We start from the raw sequence: 26452 nt of genomic DNA on the forward strand, positions 1-26452 counted from the left end.
CAGGCAAATGCATGAACCTCCATGCTAATATTAAATTAATAGCTGACCACTCTTAGATTTATTTACCTCTTTAATGACGATACCTAGCAGGTGACATATACATTCCTTGAAACACTCTAGTTCCTATTTGATTTTCACTAATATAAAGATTATTGAAAAAAGACTAAGGTGCTCTATAGTGATCAGTCTATTCGTTCATTTGTCTGTCAAATACACATATCCCTTGTTCAGAATACAGGTGACTCTAAATACTTCAAACTTTATATTTTTTAATTAGATACATGTAGCTGCTTTGGAACATCTGAAAGGTCTATTACATTATCTCTAGTTTTACTAGTTTTCTTCATGTAAGTTGAATATATTTTAAACTTTTAAATTTTTATCTTTTCCAGGTAAGAAAGAAATTCAGGAGTTCTTAAATTGCCCTTGGAGTTCTTGGATTGCATCAAACTGCTAAAAGACCTCAACAAAAACAGTGTCTTGAAAATAAAAATGAAAATATTCAGTGAAAAAAAAAATGATGAAAGAGCCACTAAAAATCTTCAAGCCTTTGAGCTGAAATCTGGAAGTCAATCTGTGGACTTTACTAGTAAGTCATAATTACTAAGTCATCATTTGTGTATAATAAATACACTAAACTGTAAACACTTGTTAAAATGTGTATAATTTTTAGATATAATTTGTATCTCATAGACTTCAATAGTTTCATGTAATTTAAGTAATAATGAAAATTTCCTGTTGTCTAGCTAGATTAGAAACTATTATTGTCCAATTTTGGATATTGTGAAATAATTCATCTAGTATGCATACATGTGTGTACACTTACATGTAAATTAATTGTTATAGCAAATTCAATCGATCATTAAGTTGAATGTTGACTAATGTTTTTCATCAAAATTGTTTACACTGAATTGTTTGTGGATTTTTCCATTTGCCCAATCATGTCAAGGAGCACATGGCAGGAAATGCTTTCTCCTCCATTGCACCTGGTGTTTTTAGAGGTCTGTGTTTGCTCTGCTCTAATTATGTATTGTTTCAATGGACTTTAAAGCTTGATCACTGTTGGTAATCTTCATATTTCATATACTATTAGAGTTCTTGAAGAAAACTGTAAAGATTTAACATACAGTATAATGCATGTATATTGCACTTTAAGTACAGTGTATGTGGTTAAGAAATGTTAAATTGTCTCATAGTGCATTGAATTTGTTGAAAATTAGAAAATGTGTTGAAATTTTTTTTGAAATAATGTTAGATTGCAGATTTTTTTAAATCATGCAAGTAAGAAATTGCTAAATATTTTTTAGCTTTTCTGGACAGTCTAGATGAGTTCTTACTATATAACTAGCATTGTCATCCCAGTTAAAATTTAAGGAACAAGGTTCATTCCTAAGCTCTACCTGGAAAAACTTGCATGGATTAAAGCACATTAACAGATTTACTTCAGATGCTTGACCTGATCTACATTTTCCTCATGTGTTTTTTTGTTTTTGTTTGTTTGTTGTTTAACATCCCTCTCAATAATTTTTCATCCATATGGAGATGCCACTACTTGCTGGTGGAGAGCTGCAAAATTTGACCTATACTTTGCACTCAGGGCCTTGAGCAGTAAGGGATCTTTTTTGTGCCCACATCAACTGCTAGGCGGGACCTCGGTTTATATGGTCTAATCTGAAGGACTGGTCCCCACATCCCCAGTGGATTTGAACCTAAGACTTAAGGATTAAATCCTTACTCGCGACTCTAGATTACAAACTCTATCCTTTGCGCCACATGGGGGACTCCACAAGATTAAGTGTTTTGAGCAGTCCTATTCTCATTTAATTATAAACTCTATGTTGAACAAACCTGCAAAGATGATGTATGTACATGTAAATGTTTCAGGGTACCAGTCCTTGATTTGACTTGGATTTTCTGGATTAATGACCAGTTTTTTAGAGAAGGTTCATTCAAAGTAACAATATACTCTTTGGTGATCAGTAAACATAGATGATGTATCCTGCTTCTGATGCTGGATGTAACATACATTTTCAGGGTTATTGAGCAGTTAAATCTAACCCAGACCAACTTGCATAGATTTTGGATCCAGGTGATATACATTACCAGAGTGTTTGTTGAGTGAGACTTTGCCTTACTAGTAGATAACATTTATAGGAGTGAGCTTTGTATTCTTTGATTAGGTATGTTTTTTCTTTGCTCAGGATATATATACCATCAGTGCCAACTACCATACATTTTATATAATAGATGTAGCTGTTGTTCAACTGAATATGATAAAACTGTGGATGAAAATAATTTGATTTTTGTACCTTTGAATGTATTGAATTAATTTGTAAAAGCTGTTATGATACAATGTTTGATATTTTATAAAAGTTTTTAGCATATGCAATCAATAAATGTATCAACATTTTTATTTTATTATAATTTTTACCCTGCAAACTTCTTAAAAACAGAATAGTAATGATCCATTTAACTGATCCTAGGTTAGTGTCACATTGTACTGGTATATCATGTATACTGAACTGTAAATAAGAAACATCTAAATAGGTAAAATCACAGCATGAATCATTGGATTATGTAAGAAGTGCACTATCTTGTGCTTTGGTATGGTATTAATAATAAATGTTAAACTATCATTTTTTTTTCAAATTAACAAAGGATATGCTTGAGTGACTGTATTTTGACTAGCAGTAAAAATAAAATGATTTTTAAGCATTTGAATTATTTTGATTCATGGTCTCTGCAAATGATATGATAGCATGTATGTATATTGAACATGGCATCCACATATTGCTATACTGGATGGGGCATAACTTTTACTGAATCTTAATCACAACCTTGAAATTTTATGTAGTACATGTACTCTTGGTTTCAACTGGTCAAATGTATTCTTAAATCAGAAAGAATTTAAACAAATATAGGCATAGGTCAGAACTTCATCAATTAGTTGGAAAGCGAATGCACTCAGTGACTCTATGGTTTAAAAGAAGCTGGGTATAAATAGCAGGAAAAACTACTTGATGTCCACTGTGAACTTTGTGTCCTCAACAAAACAATATGGAGTATACTATACTTGGTCTAAAGAATAATCTGTGTCTGCATTCACTTTTAGGTTAAACTGTTTTGGGCATTGAGAGTTTGTTTGTTGTTTAACGTCCCTCTGGAGAATTTTTCACTCATATGGAGATGCCAACACTTGCCGATGGAGAGCTGCAAATGACCTATGCTCGGCACTCAGGGCCAATGGGCAGTGAGGGATCTTTTTCAGGCCAGCATCTACTGCGACACTGGACCTCTGTTTGTACGAAGGACCAGTCTCTACGTCCCACAGTGGGATTCAAACATGTGACAAAAGGATCAACTAACTCCACGACTCTAGAGCATAGGCTCTTTCCACTGCACCACGTGGGCGACAGCATTGAGAGTTAAATGTGGATATCAGAACAAGCTACTCTGGGCTTATACTCTCTATATATTGATTGATTGTATGTTGTTTAACATTCCTCTCAAGATTTTTTCACTCATATGGAGACACCACCACATGCCGGTGGAGATCTGCAAATGTTGTCCTATACTCGGCACCTACGGCCATTGAGCATCGAGGGATTTTTTTCGTGCCAGCACCTACTGCGACACAGGACCTCGATTTATATGGTCTCATCTGAAGGACCGGTCTCCCCATCCCACAGTTGGATTTGAACCTGCGACGTAAGGATCAACTCCTTTCTTCGCTACTCTAGAGCAGACACTCTAACCACTGCGCCACTGGGGCAACTACTCTCTATTTAAGTCACTTGTGCAATGACTTTAGTTTAATTCAAAGTTTTGTACTGATCATGTTGAGTCACATTAGCACAAATATCTTTCTGCTGACCTTGACTAATGACCATCCGCAACTATTCTGGTTGGAAACAATATGTTAATTAATGCATAATAAGTGAAATTACTATGAAAGAAAAATGGTCTACTTAAACCACAAGTTATATTTATAAAAAATATACACTGGTCTCCTTAAGTCATATGAGAGAAACATAAAATATTAAGGAGACCATTTTTTTCATATATTTTTAGGAGGCATTTATTATGAAAAAATAAAGCAAAAGTCGACTAAATGGTGTTCTATAGATCTTTGATCTGGTATTTCTTTTTCGAAAAAAGCAAATTTAAAAAATCTGTATATTGTCTCCTTAAGCCATATATAATGGTCTGGTCTCCCTAGTCCTTAAATCAGAGTTATATATATATATATATATATATATATAAGGAATAAATTCAAAAGCTACCCATATTATTGCGGTTTATAAAAAAGCGTAAACTGTTCCAACCCACTTTATACCGTATAAATTGGGTAGCTATTAATTTCTTTCCTTATCATTTAATTTTCATTCATTTAGTGTAAGAAAAAGATGGTTGCCCTTAAAAAATGACTTCAAATTGTACAAAATTTAAACCCAAGTTATACGATATAAAGTAATTTTTTTATCCAATCAAATGGCGCGTTACAATCAGAATTAAATTATATATATATATATATATATATATATATATATATATATATATATATATATATATATATATATATATATATATATATATATATATATATATATATATATATATATATATATATATATATATATATACATGTATATATATATATATTACATACCTCGTAATAAGTACAGGATTTTTGCATATGCGATATGTTTGACGTCACAATAGCCGTATCAGCCCTACAGAGCTGATATGGATCCGTGGGGCTGATAAGAATCAATATTACACCCCTAGTAAATTAAACCTTAATAAAAATTATACTTGTGATAATACAGATTTTTTTTTTTTTTTTTTTTTTTTTTTTTGGTTCACGTTCTCTTAATTTGAAATTACTGTTCTTTGATACAATAAGCTAAGTCAATTTTCATTAGTTAGTGCATTATTTGAAAATATATCTGCTTCTAATGGACTGAAAAATGAATAAAACCATGATCAGTTTGTATTACATATGCATTAATTTATGCTTATAATGTGCAGTCAAAAACGATCTGAAATTGTAAAATGAATTTGTTCTTATACTTACCAGGTACTTGTTTTTCATGCAGTGTACTAGTAAGAATAGTATTTATATTTGGAATCTAATACATTGAAAGGAGAACGTATAAATTGAGACCCTGGCACAAAACGTTCTCAAAATTTTCATAATGTTAAGTGTCTTGTATTTGTCTAAATTTGCAGCCATCAAACGTTAACAGGGGAGTCATCCTGAAATTAGTTAATATCCTCGAAGTGACGTAAAGCAAGAAACCAAAGAGCAAACTAGCTTTGGACGCATACTAGTCTCTAATCTTTAAAATCCTATTTCAGTTAATATAGCACGGGGGAAAGCAACATGGCAAAGCACTACGCATGACATAGCATATTCTGGTTCCGAAAAAGCTGTAGACGGATTGAATAATGACCGTTCTTACCTTGGAAAGCAATGCTGCGTGTCAGAAGGTAAACAAAGGACAGCTACTTGGTGGGTTAACCTTGGAAATATTCTTAGCATAAACAACATAATGATCTACTACAGGACCGATAATATTCTCTGGAGTAAGTAATATATATCTATATCTATATCTATATCTATATCTATATATATATATATATATATATATATATATATATATATATATATATATATATATATATATAATTTTTAATGATGCATTTTGCCTTGCCTTTTCATTGGCCTATTTCTCACATTTTATTTATTTATTTATTATTTTTTTGTAAAACAATTTTAAAATAAAACGTATACTTTTAAATACCATCTTATCACAAAGGAAAAAATATTTAGGAGGGGGCCATTTTAAAAAATCCCAAATAAAAAGTCACAAATACTCTAAATGAAATTTTTACTTAAATGATAGTCGGCGTTTTAATTCAAAATATTGTCAACTAACATTAGTGATTGGTGCTAACAAGGATTATATTACGAAGTCACGGAGCTATCAGGTAAAGGTCTTCGAAGTCATTGCATCAGAAAAGATGTGCCCTCTCCTTCATATCTTTTCAAAGTACTACCCTGTGTGTTTAGTTCATATTTTGTGTCACTTTATCCATTCATTGTAGAATTTTTAATCATATTCCTTGACTAGTTTAGAAATTTTTGATCTTCTTTTGTCTTCCAATTCGTCAATTTTTTCTAACTCTTTGTTTTTTTGCTACAATTTCACCGTCGGAAAGACTTTATAATGAATTTGTGCCAAATTGGAATGGCCAGGTTGCACTCTATGAGTCCTAGTAGATCAAGCTCTAGAACTGTTGCTTTAGTTCAATGTACAGGTGCATAATCTACTCCACCATGTTAAAAGTTCACAGCGAGATACCTTTGGCCTTTCGCTCCATTACCTCTACTATCCATGTAGAAATTCTCGATGCTTAAAGTCAAATAGTGGAAATATTGTTTTTAGTGAAAAATTCAGGATTTGACATTTATTTCATGCTTATGTCATATGTTGATAAGCAACACTTGCTTAATTTGCAAATAAAAATTGATATCTTGCTGATCATTTTTCTTTTTTAAAAAATTCATTTTAAGGATACCTAAGCAGCAGAGATAAATTCAAGATTAAAAGTACAATGTACATGTCAATTTTCAGGGAGATAGCTTTTTTTGGGGGGGGTGGGGGTGGGAATGGATCCTTTATGCATTTTCATCCATTAGAGAAATTGTATTTGTCACTTTATGTAATTCAAAAAATTCTAAATTTGTCATCAGATGAGAACAACCCATACACAACACGATTCCTGGGATTCTCTGTATATATATCCAACACAACAGACAGAAATGATGGAATATCATGTTTCCATGACACAAGTTATACTAAATTTACCATACCCGACCATGTAAACATCAGCTGTCCTATACATGGCCAATTCGTAATCTATTATAATGAAAGGCTGCAAGGAGAACATTACCCTAATGATTATCATGTTGATGCCTTTGTTGAACTGTGCGAAGTGGAAGTCTACGGTAATTGAAAATAAATTTAAAGGTTTAATAGAAGTTTAACTTTAAAAAAAAATTAATTTAAGCTTTTTGTTCAGAGATATGATTTATATAATTATATATATTTTTCAACATTTGCTTTCTTTGATCGTAGGATGCCCAGTACCTGGATATTACGGATCTGATTGTTCTCGTCCTTGTCCCCAGTCAAGCTGTCGATATTGTCACATACAGTCGGGTGTCTGTGAAGGATGTAAACCTGGGTACAAAGGACATCAATGTGAACAACGTATGTTTCACTTAGTTGTGTCCATCTCGTTTATTTGCGATCAACACTATTATACTTAGAAATTATATTTCATTAATTTCATTTTTTAACATAAAATAAGCGTGTGACCATAAATTTTATGGAGAGCTGTGCAACGAAAGGTGTGGAAACTGCAGTGACGGAGTAACATGTCACCATATCAACGGAAGCTGTCTAAACGGATGCGACGTTGGAGTTTATGGAGATAAATGCAATATATGTATGTAATATCCTTATGAAAGAAAAGTTAAATTCCTTCCGATTTTCTTCCTATATACCATAATAAGTATTTTATTTCTAAGTGTTTGTCTAATTGCTTTTCACAATTATCTCATTTCTTGATAAATGAAAAAAATCATTTTCAACTTATTGCTCGGAAACAAGACATTCTATTTAGGAAAATTTATAGGTAGATAAATATAAAAATAATGAAAAGGGAGGGCCTATGCAGAATCTTACGGGCATTCAGAGGAGAAAAAACGAAATGAAATCCAGATTTTTTTTTTGTAAACCGAGACATTGTCATTGATATTTTAAAAAACAATTTGACAATATCAAAATCTTCAAAGAATTCTAGACCTGTGTGTTTCATATTTAGTGTGAATGTGATCCCATAGTAACACTAATACGTGAAGTATTCTGCTTTCAATATTTTTTCTTGATTATTTTCAGAATTCTTCTTCCTCTTTTATTTTTATCGCAACTGTTACGATGTGTTTTCTGTCATGTTTTTACAATAAGGTTTTAATTTTATCATCTTCTCAGATTTTGTTATCACAATTAGTCATCATTATCTTATCTCATAGCATTACCCAAACTGTAAACGATCCTCTTACATTAAAAACATATATTTCAGTGATCTTTCTTCGTCAAAACATTTTCCATCCTGAATTACATGTCCTTTTTTATCTTCAGCTTGCCCTAGTGGTTGGTATGGAAAAAACTGTTCAGAAAAGTGCAATAATTGTGAAACATGTGACAGATTCAAAGGACAATGTACTTCTCCTTGTAATACCGGTTGGAAAGGATCATTCTGCACGGAAGGTATTTGGATTGTGAACGAATAGAATATGAACATAATGCGTATCGGTTAATGTACGTGTACATGAAACATATTAAAGTCGAGTCATCAAGATGATGAGTTTCTAAATGATTATGTAGAAAAAAAAAATAAATCATTATTGAATAAAATAGAAAAATAACACCATCAGGAAAAATCAATTCTAAAGGAATCGGAATTAAAATGCATATTTCTACAGTCAAATGCAAATCATCAAGAATTAAGATATATTTTTTTTTCAAATTCTATTTTATTTTATTATTATCATTATTATTATTTTAATTATTATTATAATTATATTCTTTTTTGCGCATAAAAAAGAACAGAAAACAGATTTAGACGAATGAGAAAGTACATTTATTTAAAACTGTATTACAGTCAGTTATTAGTCCTCTTTCCTAAACCGGAGGGGACTCTAGGTGTACCCCTTGTCGTTCTGTCTGTTTGTTTGTCTGTCTATCAGACTATCCCGCTTAGTTTTCCACGCTTTTTGTCTTAAAGCTTGCAGATATTGAGCTGATTTTTGACATGTGATTGTACCTTGAAATATATATATCAATTATGGTTTTCGTTCCGCTTCGATGATTTTTGACTGACTTTTGTTCTTTTAAACGTCCAAGGAGAACCAGGTCCCCCCTTGGTTTTCCACACTTTTTCCCTTAACACTTTGAAATATTAAACTGCTTTATTGGTACGTGAGTCTGCCTTTGAGAATTTCGGCTTTTTTTTTCTTAAAAAAAAAATAGGGGACCCAGATTACAATTGCCGGTATAGGACTAGCATTTTGCTTGAAATAATTATTTTTAAACCATCATTATTAAAAACCCACTAAAAATACTGTTTTCATTATGAATAACATAGAATTTTAAAATTTGCATCAATAGAATGCGATGGTAGGAAGTACGGGGATGGTTGCAAACTTGACTGTGGAGCCTGTCTGGGATATAAACAATGTCATCACATAAACGGCTCATGTCTTGAAGGCTGTGACCATGGTTTCAAAGGAGGATTCTGTAAAACAGGTGAAATATATTTTTTTCAGTTGTCATATTTACATTAAATTACCATTTATCATGTATATAGATTTATTCAAATCAGTTACTAAAACCGTTAATATACTTTATGTATTCCATTAAATGAAAACACAATTGGTTCATTGTAGAGAATTGAAACTTTTTGGATAAATTTCAGCTTGCATGGATGGAACATTCGGTATTAACTGCAAACAAAACTGTAGTGTTAACTGCGGTGTACCGAACAGATGTAATAGAACGACTGGAGAATGTAAAGACGGATGTCAGATAGGCTGGGAAGAACCTCACTGCCAAAATAGTAAGTATTTTTTGTACAGTTTGTATGATTTTTATGACAATGTCAGCTCTGTATACAGATATGGATATAAGGTAATGTGTAGAGATTTTCAGGTTTACTTATAAAATCCTTTTTATTAGCTCACCTGAGTCAAAGACTCAAGTGAGCTTTTCATATTGAAGGGTGTCCGGCGTCCGTCTGTAGTGTGTAGTCTGTAGACTTTTCACATTTTCGACTTCCTCTCCTAAAGCCCTGATAAATCATATCTATATGGAGGAATCCTCAGGTAGTGTAGAATAAATTTTGTTCCATGTCCCTTGGGAATACATTGGGTCACAATGGGCGGTCAAAGTTTTACAAGTGAAAACATAGGGAAAATCTTTTAAAATCTTCTTAACTACAACAAAAATCCATGATTAGTCATATTCATATAGAAGCATCCTAAGGTAGTGTAGATTCAAGTTTCTTCAAATCATGACCTTGGGGGATAGGGTGGAGTCTCAATGGGAGATCAAATTTTTACATAGGAATATGTTGAAAAAGTCTTTAAAAATGTTTTCCACAAGAACAGCAAACTAAGCAATGAATGGTCATATTAATATGGAGTCACCCTCAGGTAGTGTAGAATCAAATTTGTTCAAATTATGACTCCCGGGGACAGGTCTGGGCGACAATAAGAGAATAAACTTTGCATATAAATATATATGTGAAAGTCTTTAAAAATCTTTTAAAGCCATGATTAGTCAAATAAATATGGAAGCATCCTCATGCAGGTAGTGTAGATTCAAGTTTGTTCACATCATTACCTCTCCCGTACCCCTCCCTGGGTAAGTAGGGGTCACTTATATATTGAGACTTTTCGATATTGAACTGATCTCTGCATTTCTTAAACCAAAGTGCTCAGATGAGCGGTGTGGCCCATAGACCTCTTGTTCTTTTTTTTTAAATTTATTTTGTGCCATTTTAGAATGTGGTATCAAAACGTACGGACAAAACTGTAACCAGACCTGTGGTAACTGTCGAGATAAAGCAAATTGTCACCATATTAATGGGAAATGTCCAGCTGGATGCACTAAAGGATATAAAGACATATACTGTACAGCGGGTATAATTTTTCCCCCAAAATATTTTGTCTTCATACTTGCATATCATCTGCTTGACTATTAACACTTTCTTGATTTTTCTGTTTATTCTGGGCATAAAATAATATAAAACTTTTTTTTTTACTACAGTGTGTTTTCCGGGAACTTTTGGCTTCGACTGCATGAAGAACTGCAGCACAATGTGTGTTAATAGTACATGTAACTCTATCACTGGAAACTGCCCAGTAAGTAGCATCATTTCGTCTAAGTGCTTTATTTCTCTTTCATTAAGATCCCATAAACAGCTGCTTATCACAAACTGTGATAAAGCATTATAAAGAGATTTATTGAAAATGTAAATTCATTGTAAAATATAGGTGTGGAAAATGGTGAATGAGGTTTTGAAAATCAAAAATAAGATTAATAACTTAAAGCATATTTCACAATATTTTGCAGAAAATATCACCACAAACAAGTGAAAAGGATAACATGGGTGCAGTCATCGGAGGAATTTTGGGTTTTGTTGTCGCATTTGTCGTTGTTTTGATAGTGGTTATAGTTTTAAGAAGGTAACTTTTGCCTCTAATACCCCTGATGTATCCTCTGCACATAATATATGCTGTAATATTGATTTCGAATAGTTTCTAAGTATTATTTGCCAATTTATTTCATTGTTCTTATCTTTAATTACATTTTTTTTCATTACAGGCGAAGTTTAAGAAAGAATAATAGCGGGAAGGGGTATACTGATAGAGCAATGAATTGTGAGTGAATAATTCACTTTGAATGCGAAATGTGTATATGTATTATTCTACAGCACATTGATAAAAAACACTTAATATACATTTTTTTCACCATTTCAGTAAAAATGGGGGCGCTTGAGACAGAATTCACTAACATTGATTCAAAAACTGATCCATTATCAAAAAGCCCTGAAAACAAGTACATGACGTCAAAAAATGAAAAACCTCTAATATCGCAGAAGAAGGGGGATGAGGCTGATGTCGATGAAGATGAGTTGATACATTCAGAGAATCCTTATGGAGATTTTTACGCTAATGAAACTACTATTCGAGATATACCTTTAAATCAACTTGAGTCAGTTATTGTAGAAAATAGAATAAATGAAGATGAAGGATTTCAGAAAGAATATGCAGTAAGAACCGATCAATTTTATATAAATAAATATATAAATATTTTCTTTCAGGCCACCTGGTTCAGGTTGTCTATTGTATCTATTTTCGTCAGTCGTCGTGCGTCGCCTGAACATTTAAACATTTTAGCTTCTTCTCTTGGCCCGTTGAATCAATTTTAAGCAGATTCGGAATATAATATATATCGACAAAGGAATTTCATTAGAATGAATCTTAAAATTAAATTATACACACTCAGCGTATTATTTTAGTAATATTAAATCTATTGCAGACACTACCATATGGGGAACAATACAAGTGTGACGCTGGAAAGATGGATAAAAATATAGTTAAAAATAGATTCAAGACAACATTTCCTTGTAAGTTTCAAGATATCAGAGAAAACCATAATAAAAAAGGGAAATATAAAACTTTTTTGTTCCATACACAAATACAAGTTCTGTTATTTTTCAATCCATTTTTTCAATGTTAGAAGACATCTACTTCCTTTTTTGTTTTGTCTTTTCGTTTCATGCAAAATAAATAATTCAAATACAAACAGATTATTTGTTTTCCTATATACAGATGATCATTCAAGAGTAATACTGAAGACAGAGAGTGGATCAGACTACATAAACGCCAACTATATTGATGTAAGTTCTTACTTAGACGAGGTCAAAGGTTAATTCTTCAAAATTTATTGATTGTATTTTGTTTTACGTCCCAGCCGAGAATTGTTCATTTATATGGAGACGTCACCATATACCAGTTAAGGGCTTTAATGTAGGTCTATGCTCGACACTCAGCGCCCTTGAACAGTAAGGGTTCTTTCGTGCCAACTTCTATCGTGATACGGGACCTCGGTTTTTTAACGTCTTATCAGAAACACCTGTGACTTTCACTTCTGATGCCGGGAGCTTGGCGAAGAAACAGTCACTACCTATGTCAATGTCTTAGGTTTGACGCAGCGCGGCGCGGGGAACGAGAATCGAACCCGGGCCTCCCGATCACGAAGGGAACGCCCTACCACTAGGCTACCGTGACAGCTGTTCCATAGAAAAAAATCATGCAAAAAATTAAATAAACTTCAATTGAAATATCAATAAACGCTTGTTGACACTCTTTATCTTTTTTCTACGTAAATTCAGGATAAAGACAGCCAAAATATTCAATTAGGCCAATCAGTCTTCGCAGTACAAATTTATATTTAGCTAAGTCTAGTTTCTTTTTTAATATCTTTTCTTTTTCAAGTTACGTAACAGAATAATGATGTCTGCTTTATGTATTTCTAGGGTACAGAGAGGGATAAGCAATATATTGCTGCGCAAGGTACATAAATATTTTGAAAACATAGCTTTTATTTGCGGTTCGATTTTACATGCACAAAATAATATATATATATATATATATATATATATATATATATATATATATATATATATATATATATATATATATATATATATATATATATATATATATATATTTATTTATTTATGAAAGTAGACAATATTTGGATCAAAGCAATTGGCATCTTTCTCTTTTATCATCGGATAAATCCTAACTGAATTTTTGTGTTATTTAAATAGGGCCGAAACAGAACACAGTAATTGATTTCTGGACAATGATTTGGCAAGAACGCGTGACAACCATTGTAATGTTGACCAATTTAAAGGAGGGGATGAAGGTATATTATACAATAAAAATTGGCTTATAAGGAAGTTCTGAAGTTTTTATATATCTTTTTCTTTCTTTGACTTATTTTTTTTCTATATTCATATAAGAAATTTTATGACGTGGGATATTTTGACTTCTTTATTATCGAGATTTGATTATATCTGACTTTCTTAAAAGCTACCCAGCAGGCATTTCAACGTTGATTCAACGTTGAATCAACGTTGCTCATCAACGTTGAATCAACGTAGAATTTTGGTTGCATATGAAAGCTGAGGCAACGTTGAGACATCAACGTTGTTTCAACGTCATTTTTCAACGTTGAATAGACGTTGAAAATGGGTTGAACTTTGGTTGATTTATAGTTGAATTTTGGTTGCAAATGAAAGTTGAGGCAACGTTGAAACTTCAACGTTGTTTCAACGTCAAATATCAACATTGAAAAAGGTTGAACATTGGATGAAATTAGGTTGAGTTTTGGTTGAAATTTTTTGGTTTTACAAATGTTGATATTTGGTTAAAATCACGTTGAAGTCATACTGAGTTTTGCTTTATAAACAAATACATTTCACATTCTAATAAAAGGTTTTATTCAAGTTGCGAAATATGTAAGTTGTAATTCAGTATTAAGGTCAAGATCTAGTAAATGATTTTAGACTGCCTTTTTGATGCTAGATCCATTATGACGTCATAATCAAATTAAACTTTCTTTTTCCCGTACTTTACAGCTGCAAAAGAATTATGTAGAAAATAAAGTACTTTTCTGGAATTCAATTTGAAATCCTGTGAAAAGTAATCCCGAAACCTATATTCAATTTAATATTATTTTAAAGAAGGGGCTAAGAACATACAAAATACCGTTTTCTGAGGGACTGTAGGCAATCTGGATACATTTAATTTGTCTGATATGGAAAAAAACTCCCATATTCATGACTGATTTTCTTAATTTTTCATTGAAAATGAAAGTCTAAGACATGATTTTTCGTCTTGTTTACCTACATATTATGCCCCGAAACACCTTATTTGACCAAGCTATACTTATAAAGCTTCATTTAGGGAATTTATTTCTCAAATTTGAGAAATCTGTAGGCTCCTTTTATTTACTAGATCTTGACCTTAAGATTCTGAGTAAATTTATTTTAAGCTGTATTTTAAAAACAAAGATAAATCCAGGATCCAATCACCGAACCTCAAAAATCACTGTTTAACAAAATTTATCTTCCTAGTGAAAAGGGGGTCACAGTAATCATATCCAGGTTCATCATATCATGCATCTGTCTAAAACTAAGTTCCACAAAGTGGCGGATCCATTGATTTTAAATCACGCGCATAGTTACATGTCAGTCCCACAAAATGACTCGTCAGTCGGAAAGAAATGAACAGGAAGCTCCATCTTCTAATGCAAAACCTATTACCAAAAGAAATAGTGATATGAAAGTCATTTATTTGATAACTTGTTATTTCAAATGATAAAAATATACATAAATAAAAAAAAAAAAAAAAAAAAAAAAAAAAAAAAAAAAAAAAAAACAGACAAAAGAGCATGTTCTTATACTTGGAATTAATGAAAAGAATTATATTTGTCCTCGTGTTAAAATTCATAGCTGTAACAGTATGATTATAAATAATTATTACTGAAGAAAAACGTTAAAAACATGGAGGTGAACATACACAATGTTGCATTCCTTTGCAATTTTCACAGGCGATGAATCTCATCCAGTCAGGGCATCAAAGCCGCCAGTGGTTGATGGAACCTTATGGCCATCTGCAATTAAATTGTATACTATATTTTAATTTCATGTGCAAATGAATATCAACCAAACACATAAATACACGAACTAAGGATGTGCATTTCACGCTGATTAATTCAAACAATATTTTATTATGTATAATCATAATAAGGTTGGAGAACAGGCACTATCTGCCTGTATAAGTCCTTTCCATAATACAAGATTAATGTCATACATTAGTTACATATCATTGAAAAAATAAATATATACATGTGTATATTCAAAAGAAATTTATAAAAATAAGACAAAATAAATTGTAGAAAATTAATTATAAGTGAGCTGATGATGCAATATATGTTTGCAGTTTAACATATATGACTAACAAAAATAATACAGATATAAATGTGAAAGTTAATAAGAACACATTAATAGGTGCTTGTTCTGTGGTTTGACAATTAAAAAAAAAAAGAAGAGAAACGATATCATGCAAATCTCTTTGTAGATGTAATAAATTCATGAGCAAGTTTAAATACTGCAATATTTTGGTTGTAAGTGAGGTAATTGTCTCCATTCAAAATAAGTTGTAAGGATAAAGGCATTGGTAATTGCGAAATATTAAAGTTTTGCATGCAGATTACAAATATGCTTACAAAACAAGGATAAAATGACGTATGGGTACTAGAAAATCTAAAATTTCTTCTAAATCCATGAAAAGGATATTATACTTACTGAGCAGAAGTTGATAATCTAGCCTTAATCCTTGTACATGGTGTGTAAAATACATAATATGTGAACAGCAAGAAGACGCGCACTTATTGTCCATCAGTTGAATTCAAATTTTGACCTAGATAAGCTGCAAACAACTTCTCTGTATCGCTGCCCAGCAAGGAAATTGCATAACAAGGTTATCATGACACTGAAACTGACCAGCTAAGCTAGAACCACTCCTTATCTGATGCCTTGAAGATAAATTTGGGGAGTGGATCTAAGTAATGTAAACTGAACGGGGTTAATTGTTAGTGTGAAAACTGTTAAACATTTTGTAACGTGCTTATTTTAATGTTTTTATATTTTGTGATAAAAAAGATTATAGTAATATATCTAAAACAGTTTCCTTTTTTTTCCTTTTATATAAATGCAACAAAAGCACAATCTAATGTAAAATCAGACTTGTTAGATCCGCTCCGTATACATTCTGCGTATACGGCACGGATCTAAGAAGTCTAATTTTAATTCGATTACATTAATTCGGAATAAATTATTATCTTTATTAATTCTATAGTACATGTAACATGAAATTACAGTGAAGTATTGGATAAAGATGTCATTATTTATAAAAGCTTATCTTAAGAATAAAAAAAGTTTCTCTTTTTCATTTATGTAGAAACACTGCATTCAGAATTAATTTACAAATTAACTTTTTTGAAACATGCAATTACAGTGGAGAGTTGAAAATAGATGTCATACTTCATATTAACTCATATTAAACATTTTATTACAGTACTGTAAGCACTATATATATATATATATATATATATATATATATATATATATATATATATATATATATATATATATATATATATATATATATATATATATATATATATAAATTACACTGATTTAGCGTTCATTACCCTTACTATTTTGACCTTGAAAAATAAGGCGCTCATTATCCTTTGTTTCAACATTAAATTTCCCTCACTTTTTCAACGTTGAAAATGTGTTGCATCCTCGATGTTGTTTCAAAGTAAAAATATTAACGAACATTCAAAGTTGAAAATATGCTGCATTTTTAACATCGCTTCAACCTTAAAATAACAGGAAATATTTAACGTTGAAAATATGTTGAATCTTCAACGTTGAATCAACGTTGAAATATGGAAGAAAATTCAACGTTGAAAATATGGTGCATCTTCAACGTTGTTTCAACAGTGAAATAACACCAAACATTCACATTGAAAATATGCTGAATCTTCAACGTTGTTTCAACGTTGAAATATCGACGAACATTCAACGTTGAAAATATGTTGCATCTTCAACGTTGTTTCAACGTTGTAAAAAGGTTGAGGATTCAACGTTGAAACCTCAACGTTGAAACAACGTTGAACTATAGTTGCTCAACGTTGCAACCTATATTCCACCTACTTTCAACGTTGAAACAACGTTGCGTGCCTGCTGGGTAGTTTTACTATATACTGATTTTTTTTCCAGTTTTTACTTTCATTTTAATCGTATTTTTTATACGATGTAGTTAATTTTAATTTTACATCATAAGTGCGTGGTGAAGGTGTAAAAAGTATTTCAATAAAATTTTCAGTTAATTATTCTTTTCCTTGCATAGACAAAATGCACTCAGTACTGGCCCGCTGCTAACAAACATATCAACTATGGAAGCGTATCAGTGAAATTGACTGATGAAAAGGTGTACGCATTTTACATCATTCGAAAATTGAGTGTGAACCATAAAGAGGTGAGTTTATATTTGCCGTCTAATATCTTTTTAAAATTCATGGCAATTTAAATAAAGAAATCACAGTTTTATGTTGGACGTTCACATATGTAAATAATAGGTAAAAAGACAGAATAAATAAGACATGGAATAAGATTTTTTGTTGAGACACGGAAATAAAGAAACTTATGTTGTTACTTCTAGATCTGATGACACAGTCACTTATGCGGGGTAAATGTTTAAGAGTTTTGTTCACGACAGGCGAGACTATGACATTCTGTATAAGTTTTGACTTTTCTATTGCCAGATTGTCAAAATTGGGAATTTAAGGTACATGCTATATTAAAATCAAATCATAAACGACATTACATGTGAATCCTTGTACGAGGTAATCACTAACACAATAATAGGAGAAATATTCTCACAGAACATAAGAGTTCTTGGATGAGCCAGCATATTAAGTATAAAAGCTCAAGACACATTAAACCTAAAAATGAGGAATTTTACGAATTTTCAGACAAATAAGTCCCGTGTTGTTACCCAGTACCATTATACATCTTGGCCAGACCATGGAACCCCAGATCCCCTATGCCTTGTCGTCTTCCTTGATCATGTGACCCGAACTAATCAGAAAAACTCTCAAACAGTTGTACACTGCAGGTAAAACAAAACAAATAAGAGATTTATTCACATTTTCCAGAAAGTTAATATTTGGGAAAAGTTTTTTTTTTCTTTTTTTTTTTTAAAAATCAAAATTTAATATATCTTATAACTGAACCTTCGGTACGCCTATAGTACTATGGATTAAATTAATTGATCATAAAGACGTTCCTTCAGTTCATGTACCTTAATTAAACATTACTTTTTCCCATTTTTTTTTCTTTCTTTAGTGCGGGAATCGGTAGAACGGGAACGTACATAGCACTAGACGTCCTGAATCAGATAGGAAGAAAGACAGGAAAAGTTAACGTAGCGGAATATGTCAAGAAGATGAGAGAAAACAGGATGAATATGGTCCAAACATACGTAAGTCTTATTTCATTTAGAAAGTGTTCCTAAAAAGGAAAATACAATTATGGGATCATCTTTTTTTTTAAATGTCTGTTTAACCTGACCCAACTCAAAATTCTTTTTTAACAATTCAAGGAAACATTTTTATTTTAATTCTGAAATTCTCATCATATCGACACTTGTTTAATTTTTTTTTCTTAAATTTTTGTGACAGAAAAATTTCCTTCCTGGGGTCACAATAGGGAATCTAAATTTTACTTTGAAATATATAGGAAAAATCTTTAAAAATCTTCTTTACAAAAACCACTTGGTCAAAAAAGCTGGAAGCTGAAATATATGGAAGCTTCCTGAGGTAATGTAGATTCTATATTGTGCAAATTATGCCCCGAGGGGTAGGATGGGGCAACATTAAGCATTGTAAAGGGGAAAATCTGGTGAAGAACAGGGAGGCCAAAGTTATCCGGTGAGCGTTGTGGCCCATGGCCCTTTTGTTTTATGTCTTTTGTTGGTTTATTCTTTTATTTAACATTAACATGAATTGTTATAAGTTTTTCCGCTTATCTGAGCCAGAGACTAAAGTGATCTATTCTGATCACACTTCGTCCGGCGTCCGTTTGTCCGTCTATCTGTCTCTAAGCTTTTTACATTTTCGACTTCTTTACAAGAACCAATATGCAAATTTCAACCAGATTTGCCACAAAGTATCCTTGTATAAAGGGAATTCAAGATTCTTCAACGGAAACATCATGTCTATGCCCAGGAGTTGTTAATTATGAATAAGTGAAAAAATAATGGCATCTTCTGAAAAAAAAAATTGAAAAACTAATTGGCCACTGAGTATAAAAATTATGTGTAAAAGTATGCAGTGGTAGTGTTACTTAATTTATTTTTTTTTTAAATCATGACCCCACAGGGTTCGGTGAGGTCCCAAGGTCGATGAAAGTTTTACATAGCATTAAATATGAAAAATCTTTAAAAAGTCTCCGTTTCAAAACAGAAATGCAACAATTGGACATAGTTATATAGAAGCAACCTCAGGAAATTCAGATTCAAGTTTGTTCAAATCATATAAGTGTGCCCCAACAGAAGATCAAAGTTATACATAGGAATATTTTTAAATAGGAATTCGAAGTATCTTTTAAAAATCTGATGAAGGGCAGGAAAACCAAAAATATAGTCAAATCAGATCAGAGGCATCCTCAGATAGTGTAGATTCAAGTTTGTTCAAATCATGTCTCCCGGGATAAGATGGGCCACAAAAAGTAGATCAAAAGTACAGGAATTTAAAAAAAAATCTAAAGCCAAGGTTAGTCAACAATATGGAAGCATCATCAGTGAGTGTAGATTCAATTTTATTCAAATCATGCCCAATCCCAGGTTGATAGGTTTGGACTACCGGTACTTATATATGTAAACTTTTCTATAATGAGCCGATTTCTGCTTTTTTCTTAGCCAGAGTGCTCAGGTGAGCGATGTACGCTTGGGCTTCTTATAAAATGTGCTTCTGAGTTTGAAGAGAAAAAGCTATCAGGAATTGCAAAATGTAAATGTAGAGATAAAAGCTTGCCAAAAAAAGAAATCATTATTTCAAGATTACTCGGGAAGCATTATCGATAATTGATCATTAGAGCCATGTACTTATACCGATTAATTGTTACTGAAAATAAATAGATAAATAATTCGCTTCTGAAGTTGAAGAATTACGTTTTCCCATTCAAATAATTTATTTATGTTATTCAGACATTTTGTATTTTTCAAGCAAAAGTGAATTAGCTGAGAAAGATTATTTTAAAGTTGTGTTATATAAAATTTAACAATATATTTATTTTGCAGGAACAGTACATGACCATTTTTCTAGCTTTAAATGAAATATTCAAATCCCCAGTCAACAGCACAACTATTGATGAATTTACTAAAAAGGCAGAAGCCATGGCGACGGACAAACCAGCCAATCAGAGTACATTGCGAAAAGAATTTCAGGTGCATTATGTTATTAATGTCTTGCAAAGGTTTATGCAGGCAGAAGGAACAAGGGATTAAAAAAACCACAAACAATAAAACAGAAAAAATATTTCTTTTAAGAAAATAAATTTAAATTGTATCAGTATTTTGAAGGAATAACGCACAAGGGACATTTGAAAAGTTCTGAGAACCGTTTGATAAAATATTAACCATTTAACAGAAGTTAATGAGTTTGATACCATTGAAAAGAGCAGGAAAATATTCACTTATTTTGAACTCACTTTCTTACTTTCATGACATAATGACCCTAAAGATAACTTCACAGTCTTTTTTTTTAAATTTCATTATGTTTGTTTATTAAGCTTTTAATGAAAATACGACCCACATATAGCGATGCTGATTTCAAGCTTGCGAAGGAAAGCTGTGGTGATATATATTTTAATGGTATACTGCCCCGTAAGTAAATATGATAAATTTTACTTTCATTTCACTTAAAGGAATTTGAAATTTTGATTTATGGATGAGCAGTGTTTAGAAAATTATTAAGTAAAATCAATATTCTAATGTATTGAAGATAATGATTCATTGTATTAATTTCCTTTTGATTTAGGAACACCATTTTATCGTTTTTACAGTTCTAAGACATGCATAATGTTCTATACAATTTCATTTTTTTCCCTAAATTAGTGGATAAATACAGCGTACATCTTTCGTCTGTTGTTCCCAAACGAGGGAACTTTATCAACGCCATCATCACACCGGTAAGTATAAACGAAGTTTATATTCTGCAAAACGCAAAAAATTCATGTTTTAATAAATAATGGAAAGGTGCATAGCTTTTATTTATTAACAACTTCAACTATCAAAAGGGATGGATTTTTGTTATTTTTGTCTTTTTTGCTTAATATGTACTTAAGAGTTGTTTGATCAAAATTGTCCTTACTCATTTTGCACTCCTACACTGATCCACTACAACGTCTTTTTCTTTGTTTTTCTGTTTTTTTCCTATAGTCATACACCAACAATAAAGGGTTCATAGTGACGCAGTATCCAACGGTAGAGGACGCTGTTGACTTCCTACGCCTGCTCAATGATCACGAGTCTGACATTGTAATATGTATGGATCCACTGTTCAAAGTAGACTCGGTGTGTGATTTTAAACATTTGACTAAAACTTGCATACATTTTTTTTTAAATTTTATATATTACTGTGTGTTTTTAATTTTATATTTCTGAATGGACAAATTTCTTTTGAAATGATCAATTTAAAATTTTTAAATTTTTTGTTAAAAACAGATGTTGACGATTTCTTTTTTTTATTAATACATTGCATGGTTCCCTACTTTTATAAAAAAGTAAAAGAGTTCAAGATAATTGATGGATGTTTATCTTGGTCATATTGGTTAGATTTTATTACTTACTGATCATATATCTGTTATGCACCATTTTCTTTTTATTTCTGTAGAGTAAGATGTGGTTACCAAGTCCCTCTTCTTCTAAGACGAACCCTCCTTTCACTGTTCACTTTCAATCAAATTCTGAAACTGACGTCAACATCACTATCGTTCACATCCTGCAGAAGAATGTAAAGATTAGATATCTACATTACGTATTTTATATCAATGCGTTAAGTTTCTCTTTTGTGTTTCAAATTTTTCACATTTGACCAGTGATTCTGGAAACATGGAGAAAAAAGATTTACAGCATTTACATGTTTTCATAGAGTGAAGAGGAAGCTCATCCTGTGACAATAATAGAACCAAAGGTCAGTATAAAAACATCCGGAACTCCTCTTGACACTTCTCAACTCCGGAGTCTTGTCTCAGCTGCACTAGGTGTTGAAACAGAGAATCCTATCACAGTTATAAGCAGGTTTTCAATTTAAGTTCAAGTTTATTTCTTTACAATAAAGCACTTATTTACATTCTTTCAATTCTTCAGTTTAAAAAAAAGTCTATTAAAGAAGATATAAAACATCACTTTCGTTAAAATTTGAGGTCAATATTGTGAAGGGTCATATGCATTTTATTAGGTCACCTGAGTCACTCAGGTGACCTATTGCTATCCGTTTTCGTCCGTCGGCGTGCGTCGTGCGATGTGCGTTAACATTTGAACATTTTTATCTTCTTCTCAGAAACCGCTCAACCGATTTCAACCAAATTTAGCATATAGCATCTATGGGTAAAGGGAAACAACAATTGTGAATTTCATGGTCCCTGCCCCCCTGGGGCCTGAGGGGTGGGGCTAAAAACACCAAAATTAATGCAATCTTTAAAAATCTTCTTCTTTACTCCTGGACATCAAGCAGTCAAACTGTTGGCATCATTGTAATGTGCATTGAGTCCTCTACCAAAATTGTGAAATTCATGGCCCCAGGGTCAGGGGTTCTGGTGCTAGGGCGGGGCTATATAGATCATATAGTGAAAATGCATTATTTCTTTGAAAATCTTCTTCTCTGCTCCTGGGTATTAAATGAACTAAATAAGTATATAGTTATGATGAGTAAGAGTGTCTCTTCCAAAATTGTTAAATTCATGGCCCCAGGGTCAGGGGTTCTGGTGCTAGGGCGGGGCTATATAGATCATATAGTGAAAATGCATTATTTCTTTGAAAATCTTCTTCTCTGCTCCTGGGTATTAAATGAACTAACTAAGTATATAGTTATGATGAGTAAGAGTGTCTCTTCCAAAATTGTTAAATTCATGGCCCCAGGGTCTGGGATTCTGGTGTTAGGGTGGGGCTCTATTGATTATATAGTGAAAATGCATTAATTCATTGAAAATCTTTTTTCTCTGCTCCTGGGTATTAAATTTAGTAATTAAGGACATAGTTATGATGAGCAAGAGTGCCTCTTCCAAAATTGTGAATTTCATGGCCCCAGGGGCAGGGGTTCTGGTGTTAGGGTGGGTGCTCTATTGATTATATAGTGAAAATGCAGTAATTCATTGAAAATCTTCTCCTCTGCTCCTGGGTATTAATAAACTAACTACATGTAAGTACATAGTTATGATGAGCAAGAGTGCCTCTTCCAAAATTGTGAATTTCATGGCCCCAGGGTCAGGGGTTCTGGTGTTAGGGCGGGGCTCTATTGATTATATAGTGAAAATGCATTATTTCTTTGAAAATCTTCTTCTCTACTCCTGGGTATTATTGAAACACATTAAATACATAGTTATGATAATCAAGGATGCCTCTTCCAAAATTGTGAAATTCGTGGCCCCTGGATCAGGGGTTCTGGTGTTAGGGCGGGGCTCTATTGATTATAAAGTGAAAATGTTTTAATTCTTTAAAAATCTTTTTCTCTGCACCTGGGTATTATTTAAACAAACTAAGTACATTGTTATGATAAGCAAGGATGTCTCTTCCAAAACTGTGAAATTCATGGCCCCGGGGACAGGAGTTCTGGTGTTAGGGCGGGGCTATATAGATCCTATAGTCAAGGTGAATTAATTCTTTGAAAATCTTCTTCTCTGCCCCTTGGTATTGTTTATCAGACTAAGTACATTGTTATGATACGCAAGGATGCCTCTTCCAAAATTGTGAATTTTATGACCCCAGGTTTAAGGGTTCGGGGGGGGGGGGGGGGGGGGGCTTCTATTGATTATAAAGTGAAAAAGCAAAATTTCTTTGAAAATATTTTTTTCTGCTTCTGGTTTAAAAAGCAAAGAAGCTAAGTGTATAGTTATGATGAGCAAGAGTGCTTCTTTCAGAGTAGTGAATTTTATGACCCCTGGGTCAAATCTGCTGGTGTGAGGGTGGGGCTCTTGATAATATAGTGAAAATGCATTAATTCTATTAAATAATCCTCTTTGCTCCTTAGTGTTAAGCAGATAAACAAAGAGATTAGTTATGAGCAAACTTATGGTCCCAGGGTCAGAAGCTCTGGTGTTTTTTTTTTTTTTTTGGGGGGGGGGGGGCTCTATTGATAATATAGTGAATCTGTAGTAAAAATGCATTATTTCTTTAAAAATCTTCTCCGCACCTGGGCATATCTGACGTAAATAGAGTAAAAATTTTTATAAGGAAGGGAATTTTTACCAGATTTTTGAACATGTGGACCATTTGGTCAAGTGTTCTGGTCCTGGCCAGGGCTCTATTAGTTTGTATTCTACTGAGAGGAGTTATTCCCCTTTGCCACTTACTTTTGATAATTTATCACTGTAAATAATGTACTTGAAAGGTAAATAGAATAAGAGAATTATGCAAAAACTTTTATTGTATAATACAAAAAGTACTTTCATTGTTTTAATGATCAAATAGACTTGTAAGTAGTAGATAAATAAAACTGAGACAAAAATAACTTGTCTTATTAAATGTTCATCAAAGACCAAGAGAGGCCAATGTAAGAGATTTCAACCGTATGGTGATAGGGATAAATGGGGAACGGATTAGAACCTAATTCATGAACTGTTAATGAATATTAAGACCAATTATTTTTTTTTTCTTTTGGGCAACAAAGCTTCACCTTTCAGTTCATATTATACTCTATGCATCCTTTCAATTATTGTATCATACTCAGGTGACCGTTAAGGCCCTTGGGCCTCTTGTTTTCAAGAGTTTTCTCTAAAGTAGTGTTCAAAGAGAGTGTAAATTAATCTCATTTCCTTCTGTAATCGCCCCCATTGTTTTAGTAATACAGGAATGCGTCTTATTATATTTTCTCTGTAGCGACGGGGCGTCACTTTGTGGTGCATTCTGTGCCGTTCACAACGTGATACAGGAAATAAACATGGATGACAGTGTTGATGTCTTAACTGCTGTGAGACATTTGCAAGTTAGAAGACCAGAATTCTGTTCAAATCTAGTAAGTCAGAACGAGGCTCTGGAGTAAATATTACACTACAGAATTAATTTCAGCATTCGTAAATACACGTACATACACTTTAGGTGTTGGACTCTTTTATCACGAAAAAGACAAAGAAAAGAACTGTTTTTGATTTATTTATCTATTTTCAGGACGAATATCGCCTAGTGATCAAGGCCGTGTATGATCATGTTCTAAGTACTACGGAAAACATATACTGCAATCAGCGATAAAACGTGGATTCAAAATACCGCTCAGCGAGACATTTATCTTTATCCGAGAGAAATTCAACATGCATCAGAGTTTTCCTTTGCTTATCTAAATGAATTATGTTGATTGATAGAATTATTTTTTGTTTATTGTTTGTTTTTCTTTGGGTAACAAGAAATTTTTATAAGAATATTTCTTAAATGTATAAAAAGAAAATAACACTTTACGATAAATCTTCTACGAATTTCCATAATATATGTATACTGGTTACTATATTATAATGAAAAGATTGATAAAGATGCACATTGTGAGTAAATCCACGTGTTTTGTTTGATATATCATTTTCTCGATTTTTTATGGGAGAGTGTCATATTTGTAGTTTTGATGTAGTTTTTATTGTAAATTTCACAAATAAGAGTGCATGTCTTCTGAGTGAAGTTCATTTCCTGTTGCATTTCTCCATTAACGTACATTATATTATTTTCTTTTCTAACCATGAGTGCATTCTGATTCTAGAAGAAAATGAATCTTCCAAAACAAAATATTTTCATTTTTGGCTTGAAATATAGTAACATACCATTCAATTATGCATAAATATCATTGGGATTAACATAGACCTTAAAACTGCTTTCCCGATACATACCTCCAATTTTTTTATGAGTGATGTTCGCAGCACAGTTAAGGCTGCAGTAAGGAGGCGGGGCCTAATTTATACGGGAAATGCT

The 26452-nt window shown here is 32.3% G+C and overlaps 1 protein-coding gene across 1 annotated transcript; it reads left to right on the forward strand.

The window, feature by feature from the left end:
- The first annotated feature begins 1992 nt into the window (after window positions 1-1992).
- LOC133174517 (receptor-type tyrosine-protein phosphatase epsilon-like) lies at window positions 1993-25808 on the forward strand. Its single transcript, XM_061309630.1, has 26 exons — window positions 1993-2017; window positions 5362-5589; window positions 6761-7015; window positions 7146-7280; window positions 9243-9380; window positions 9550-9690; window positions 10637-10774; window positions 10902-10996; window positions 11208-11320; window positions 11460-11515; window positions 11615-11907; window positions 12177-12264; window positions 12470-12537; window positions 13177-13213; window positions 13474-13571; window positions 17633-17761; window positions 18258-18400; window positions 18631-18766; window positions 20585-20731; window positions 21076-21169; window positions 21401-21474; window positions 21725-21859; window positions 22179-22298; window positions 22437-22585; window positions 25382-25517; window positions 25670-25808. The coding sequence occupies exons 1-26, from the start codon at window positions 1993-1995 to the stop codon at window positions 25748-25750; spliced, it is 3252 nt and encodes a 1083-aa protein (XP_061165614.1). The 3' UTR covers window positions 25751-25808.
- Window positions 25809-26452: the final 644 nt, after the last annotated feature.

This window comes from Saccostrea echinata, unplaced genomic scaffold (genome assembly GCF_033153115.1).
Source record: "Saccostrea echinata isolate AGI-Se365-2 ecotype Australia unplaced genomic scaffold, CSIRO_AGI_Sech_v1 ptg000058l, whole genome shotgun sequence".
NCBI classification, from domain to species: Eukaryota; Metazoa; Mollusca; class Bivalvia; order Ostreida; family Ostreidae; genus Saccostrea; species Saccostrea echinata.